The sequence below is a fragment of the Porites lutea genome, chromosome 1 (genome assembly GCF_958299795.1).
Source record: "Porites lutea chromosome 1, jaPorLute2.1, whole genome shotgun sequence".
NCBI lineage: Eukaryota > Metazoa > Cnidaria > Anthozoa > Scleractinia > Poritidae > Porites > Porites lutea.
The window spans coordinates 3,802,701-3,810,200 of NC_133201.1; the positions used below are offsets into that span (position 1 = coordinate 3,802,701).

A 7,500-nucleotide genomic window follows, 5' to 3' on the forward strand; every position below is an offset into this window, starting at 1 on the left:
CATATATCAGTTGCGGATCCAGACCTTCGGATAAGGGGTAAGGGGGGGGGGGGGTCTAAAAATAAGAGGGATCCCCCCCCACCCCGGGCTCCTCCCCTGAATCCGCCACTGTATATGATCAAAGTAGTCACGTTTACTAACGCCACGTGACCACCAATAAATCGAGTTACATAACAAAAAAAACCTGCAGCTGTATACTGGCAATATGGCGTCACCATGAACTATTTTGCAACCAACTGTCCACATCAGAACGTCTTTGCACGTAATTGTATTTGCAATAGTGTTAAGATTTACGCAGTAGTCTACACATTGCTGATTTCTTGCGCATACTCTCCCAGTTTCGTTACGCACGGAAAGGCAGTGAAATTCCAACTCATTTAAAACCTAAGCGGTGATATATTGCAGGGAGAAAGAAGTCAAAAAAATACAATATTCATCATTTTCCAGCTGCCTTAGAAGGCGGCCAAAGGAGTACACTTAACTTGAACCCGAACACATTAACCTTGAATTTGCTTTTTTGTCAGACCTTTTCCGGTCAACTTCGGCGTCCTTTTTTGGAAACTTATTTGTGCACGTTTAGTATGAGAGTTTCTTTTTTTTGGAGGTGGGAACAGCAGGTCTTAATTGTCACTTGCCAACACCTCTTCACACATGACCACCCATTAACGGAGGGGTAGAAAGAAAATCATTACATCAGTGAAAGTTAAGTGCACACATTCTCTCTCTCACCGATCTTCTTCTTACGTTCATGATGTCAACAGAACGTTCAGATTACGTCATTTGAATCATGCGCATAAGCGTTGTTGGTACAGTGAAATTTTTCCTCCGGCGCGAAGCCAGACGCTCTTTTCTTGAACAGGAACTCGCCTCCCGTGAGTAAAAGACGGAAGTTTCTTTTACGTGACTTTGCAGCTGGGTAATTGAAATTTGCATTGTATAGAACATTCGCTTACTCCCCGAATTAATTTTGTTTACGTCGAGAATATCGTCACTGTTTTTTCCTGGGACTCTTGAAATTAAAACTGAAATTTCGCCTGGAATAATTCCAAATTTTTGACGTGAACGAACAGACAGAAGGTGGTTAGCAGAGCGAGGGATTAAAAGGAAAGCCACGCAAATTCACGTACTCGACTTGCATTCACGCTCCATCTCACACTCAAGTAACGCTTACGCCTACACACACTCCATCGCGCATATACTGATATTTGGAGACGGGACATCTAAAATCCCATTCTGGAAAGGCTCATCATCTTCCTCTTATTCATGGGTAACCTGGAATATGGAACCGGTCATTCTGAAAGCCACTCTCGTAGGTTAACTGCTTCTTTATAGCGACTAACCCTATCACGAGAACCGTAAGGAAAAATCTGTGATAAGATCTCGCGAGCTCTTCGACTGTTCCAGGAGCACCGGCTACGACCGAATGTTTCCAGATACCTCAGAATTGTCTCAAATGGTTTTCTCTATGATTTTGAAGCCTGTTTGGTTAATTTGGAGCTGCCCTAAAAACTATTTATGTTATAAGAGAACATTGTTTGTCTCGAAAGTCTTAGGTGGCTTTTTCGTTTTATCCTAAACTGTTAGCTACCCTGCAGCTGATCGGTCCGGTCGAAAGAACAAGGAAATGGAGTAGCCGTATTTTGTTTAGAAAATTCCAGGGGACATTAACCTTTGTCGGCTTTTAAACTAAGTTCTTAGGAGACCGTTGTTACCAAATCTCAATATCTTGCTAATAAAATGTGAAAAAATAGTAGGTAAGTTAGTAGAAAAAATCCGAATTACTTAGACGTCGACCATATAATGGAGCGGTTATCCAGGTATTTGCTCTTTCGAACAGATATTTTACAGATAGAAGTCCTCGAGTGTCCCCGTTACTGCGTTTGAGAAATGAGCTCAGATCTTTAATCGATTAACTGGACTGACCAAGTTAAGTTCTAGTCTGTGCATATCATGATGAGTAGATGTTTTGATATACGCATTATTTACAATAAACAACATTTCTCTTCACTTTTAGCATCTTACGAAGATGAAAAGCCCCTATGCAATTTTCAGGAAGACCATATTGTCTGGGATCGGCATTATACGCTCAAGGTAAGCTTAAAATACAAATTAAGTGATTTGCGTAACAAATTTCCCGTTTTGGGTAAAACTGGTTCGGAATAGACTACGAGTAGTCTCCATTTTTCCTCAGGGATGATAGAGCGCGCGTGAAAGTCACCCCACGCGTCTCGCCTTTCTCTCTTTCACGTGAGTTGATTTTCACGCGCGCTCGCGTTTCGCTCGCTCTACTATCCCTGAGGAAAAATGGGGACTACTCGTAGTCTAGGTTCGGAATAATTCGGGTTCTAACACCCTTCAGTTTGAAAATGAATTTACTGCACGAAATTCTAATTAGAAGAAGTATAAAATAACTCCTTATGATGTCTTTTGTAACCAGCATGAACCTCATAACAGTGTATTTCTGGGCAGATATAATAATTTGTTAATTTTTAGGGGCTGTCAAATCGCGTTACCATTGTCTCGCCCATCCAAGACAGTCTTGGATTCTGGATTCCATTTTGTGGATTCAGGATTCTAGGATCTGTATTCCGGATACTTTGTCGGTGGAACTTACACCAGTCGTTGGCGGGATTCCGGATTCCTTTGACCTGAGTTCCGGATTCCAAAGCACAAGATTCTTGTTTCTACAAACTCTCGAATCCAGATTAAATTACTTGGGGCGAATTATACACCATACATTTCTGGTAAACTACCAACCTACCCCTTCCCTAAGCCAACACTTAACACTTACTTCTCACTTAAGGCAAAATGTTGGCTTAGGGGAGGGGTAGGTGGGAATATTCCCAGAAATGTATATAATGATCCCATTATCATACCAAGTCTCATACTGTATTATCAAAGAAGTATGTCATATTCTTTGTGCACAGGATTTGTCCCGTATCGAGGTGAAGATTCAAAGCGTCGAAAGTCCAACTTCGTTGAGCGACAACTTTTTCGTTCCCATTACAGAAGACAAAGAGCGATGTCGCTCTCCAGAACTCTTATACCCACCTATTGCGAATATAGCAGAGGTATTTAACGTATTTGTTACTACGCTGTACAGTACTTTGAACCGCGGCAGGATTAGCTCAGTACAAGAGAGAAAATGAGACATAGAGGGAATCTTAGGGCGTTGGCCAGAATATGTGAATTTCCTTAAGTCATACTTAGAGGTTGTAAGCAAACGAGCAAAAAAATAAGCAAGTCTATTTACTTGGATGTGCGCAGATTTAAATCGATGGTTTTAAATATCATCAAGTCCTTTGACTAGCTCAAAGCGAAAAATACAGAATATTATTATGGCGACTCGGTTGAATTCTTGAACTGGCAATGAATGAAAATTTGCGAAACTCCCCGGAAATCAACTTGCGATTAATCTAAGCGTTCATTGGCCTAAAAATAACTTTGGTGAAATTTGCATACCCAAGAGCTAGACTACGAGTGGTCCCCATTTTTCCTCAGGGATAGTGGAGCGAGCGAAACGCGAGCGTGCGTGAAAATCAACACACGCGAGAAAGGCGAGACGCGGCGGTGAGAGAGAAAAATGCAGGACTACAGACAAAGCCCAAGCTTTTGACCTTATGCGTTGCTCTCATATTTTTCTCTCTCACCGCCGCGTCTCGCTTTTCTCTCGTGGGTTGATTTTCACGCGCGCTCGCGTTCGCTCGCTTCTACTATCCCTGAGGAAAAATTGGGACTACTCGTAGTCTACCCAAGGGCTGGACTGAGCGTCTCCCTCTCTGACCTATTGACCTATCATTCTCTTTTGTTAGAGCGCCAACCTCGTTCTCAGGGTCCTCTCCTACTCATTCCTCGGAGCGAGAGGACCCTGGGAACGAAGGTGGGAATAGCGCTTGACTGCAGAGCGGGACGTCATGGGTTCGATTCAGGGCGGATAAACATGTATCCGTCCTCGTTCGTTTCCCGGGGCTGGACCAATACCAGGGTCTTAAAATAACCGGGAAATGAAGGTACTTCCTTTGCCCTGCAAATGGCTAGACCTTCGCGTGGCTCGGATGACTACGAAAAATGGCAGTTCCGTCTCCTGAAGGAGACGTGAAAGTAGTGTCCACAATGAATACTTTCTTGCATGATACATTGATACTTTAATCAAGTACCTTTGCTTTGTAAGCCAGATCACCTTCACATTCGTCCGCCCGAAAACGGTCCGTAAAAGGTTTTGTAGCGTGCATGCAAAACCGAACTGAACTACATTACGACGCGAAACTGTCATGTTCGAGAGGTTCCGGTGCAGTATCAAATCAACGGTTGGACTAATGTACCTATAGGAATAATTACAGTATTAACGAACAATTTAAGTAGCAACAAAAAATTACATTTTTTGTTTTGCTTTCTTACCACAGACAAAGGAAAGATTGCCTTCACCGTGCGACTCCGGTAGATCTTCGCCAATCTTCGTTTCGGGATACGAAGCCGAGCGACAACGAAACGACATTAAGCAGTTTGGACGAGAAGCAGCTTGTAAGCTAGCTGAAAGACGAGCGGAGTATGCAAAAAGAAGAATGGAACAAGTGCAAGAGGAGAGTGTGATAATCGAGGTAATAATTGCGTTAAAATTAAATCTCAACTAACAATGAACTATATACAGGGCCAAAATTCAATTTTACCTTGTTTCCAGGGTTATAATCGAAACTGTCACAAATAGTATGCGCATGCCACAAGGAAAAATAAAAAGCTACAAACTCCATCGACTTTACTTTTTTACGCAACAACGAGTTTCTACTTTGTATAACACTCAGTTATACACCGCATCTCTCATTTTTGTTCATAAAATCACTGTAAAATGTCAAAGACGAGAGGCAGGAGAAGCTAACTAAACCGTAGCCGGGCTCAATTCCCAGCTCGCGCTGTTCCTGGTGGGGTATTCTGTAGTTACGACAAGACAGGTTTTCTGGTTTAGAGAACAGGCGTTAAACGATATTCTTTTTTTGTCCAATACTTTAGCGCAACATAGAGGAAGCCATCATCAACAAACTAGAACTACTTAAAGTGGCCGACGAGTTAGAAAAGCAAAGGGAATTCTTCAAAGGCCGAAAAGCTAAATTATGGCGGCGATGTGCAAACATGGCGGAAATCTTGGCCAAAGAAGAAACAGAAGCAGCATTATGGCAGCAAAGATATAAGAAAGCTATGATGGTTGCGCCAGGGAACATGGCATTTTTCTGAACAGCATACATTCATGTTGCTAAAGCCATGCGCAGTGTCGTCACAGCACGACAGCCTCGTTCTGGAATCAAGGTTGATAGAACCGAACCAGAGAAATGCCCCGTCAGCTCAAGGAAGTCGAGCACAATGCATTGTCAAGTTTGTATTGAAATTTGAAAAAAAAGGAACATTGCAAACTATACTGAGGAACTTAATACCAAAGAGAAAGGCTTAAAACAGATTTCCGACAAAATCAATAGAGGCTTCAATAACCGATCAAGACAATGATTAATACCGAAAACAACGTCCATTACACAAGAGAGACGCAAGCAGCTCATGATGGCGCTTAATCTAATTTACTATGTGTCAAGTCATTTCACCCTTAATAGCGACCAGCAGATAATTTTTTCTTAAATCACCTCTAGATTAGACTTTCATAACAACAAAGAGAACGATAAATGTCAAAAATAAGAAAAGAAACATAGAAAATTATTACAGAAGAGATTGAAGAAGAATAGATGTTGATGAGGGACTGTACTGAAATTTAGTTCCATCGCGATCACGATTTAAACATGAACAAATATCATATTATTATTCAATTAATAATCTTTATATCGCGACTGGACTCGCCGGCAGTCGGCGCTAAAAGTAGCCTGCTGGCAAGGTCATCCGACTAGGGGGCCATTTTTTTTTAACGTGGAAAAGGGGTAACTGTCACTTACAAGCTCCCTCCACAAAAAACTGAATAAAATAGAGTTTTTTTCACCAGTGAGTTAATTTATAATTAAATGAAAACTGTGTACCTTGGAATGTGACAGGGGCGGATCCAGGATTTTTTTTAGGAGGGGGTGCACTCGTCTCTTGCTCTACTTCAACACCAATAAACCACATAGTTTTTTTCTTTTTGCAGAATGCCAGTTGTATTAGAAAACCGCAGGTCATCTCAGGGAGGGGTGCGCACCCCCTGCACCCTCCCCGTAGATCCGCCCCTGTGTGAAGAATATTTAACATCTTTCGCTGCATGTAAGGTGATCCAAGGCAGTCTTGGATTGTGGATTCGGGATTTCAGTTACTGGATTCCAATCTTTGTCAGGGGAACTTGGATTCTGGATTTCAATCGTCAGTGGGATTCTGGATTCCTTGAGCTGTAATTCGGATTCCAAAGTCGAAAATAAAGAACAAACGTCAAACCCGCCCTCCAAAAAACAACTGTGCACTTGGTGGATTGCCCTGCTAGCAGAGTCGCTCTTCGATCTTTCCTAGATAAGTCGGGAAAGAGGAAGCGACTTTGCGGACATCTTCTAAATCGTTTGATCTCTCAATCATCCAGCTTTTTGGATGAGTCAGACAAATCGTTATACTGGATAAACCAGTTTTATCTGTGCACACACGCATATTCTGGAGTTTTGCTGACTCTTTCTGCGCCCACGCTCCATAACAAAACAAATAAATTTCATGCTGCAGGAATTTTGAGAAAATTATAGATTGAACGTTAAGTTTTAGCCAAATGAGAAAATGCACCCAGATTCGAGATGGATTTTTTTTGGATTTAACCATGGAGTTAGGCGATTTTACTTGCGTGAACGGATCCACAATCAAATGGGTTTTGAATGAAAATATTTAAGAAACAATATCTAATGCTTATTCTTTTGTGTTTGCTATAACATTAATTCAAAATAAGATCATGAGGCTACAGAATCCATGTTGCATTTAAATGATCGATGCTAGCGCTTTTACAGCTGTTTGTGTGTACCTGTGATGCCAAAAACATCTTTGGATTTTGTGTTTTTCTACGACGTCAATCAAAATCTGAAGAAGCCGCTCTTTCTTCGTGCGCTTTCTCGCCTTCACATCTTAGCGAACCTCTTAGGAAAAAAAAGGTCGTAGTTTGTGATTTGTGGTTGGTGGATTTCGATCCGTTTTGTTTGTGTCTGTGTTTCAAGCTTAGTTGCTTTGTTTTTGAAAAGCACAGTAAGTTTTATCTTCTTAGCTCTAAGATTTTTTTTAACTTCTTTACACTGAAACATGGCGAGTTTAGATTCCAAAGGTGAAATTGTTCCTATAGAGCTTCCAAATCCAGAGGAGACACAGCTACGGAAGGGTAAAAACGAACCGGTACGTTCCCGCTAACGTTTACATTTGCTGACAAACGCAGTGGATGCTACGGTAACGGTTTGATTGACGTCGCAGAAAAATTTGAATTTGGAGCATGCTCAATATGAATTGTCGAGGATGTCGGCAGAGCATTCTCGTCCCCAGAGCCCTTCGTTTCTTGGTCACGTGGTCGGGAAACGA

General features: G+C 41.7%; 1 protein-coding gene across 4 annotated transcripts in view; it reads left to right on the plus strand.

Moving 5' to 3' along the window:
• The window catches only part of LOC140942759 (uncharacterized), a 17,875-nt gene extending 12,188 nt beyond the window's left edge, over positions 1-5,687 (plus strand). Inside the window, exons 1-5 of one of the 4 annotated variants that reach the window (XM_073391773.1) lie at positions 1,172-1,309; positions 2,015-2,091; positions 2,928-3,071; positions 4,404-4,598; positions 5,005-5,687. In XM_073391773.1, coding sequence (XP_073247874.1) covers positions 1,264-1,309; positions 2,015-2,091; positions 2,928-3,071; positions 4,404-4,598; positions 5,005-5,226 — 684 coding nt within the window. In that variant the 5' untranslated portion in view covers positions 1,172-1,263 and the 3' untranslated portion in view covers positions 5,227-5,687. Of the gene's footprint in view, positions 1-1,171; positions 1,310-2,014; positions 2,092-2,927; positions 3,072-4,403; positions 4,599-5,004 lie in introns of those variants that run through there. The other 3 variants (XM_073391752.1, XM_073391767.1, XM_073391760.1) reach the window with 3 other exon arrangements.
• The last annotated feature ends 1,813 nt before the right edge of the window (positions 5,688-7,500 follow it).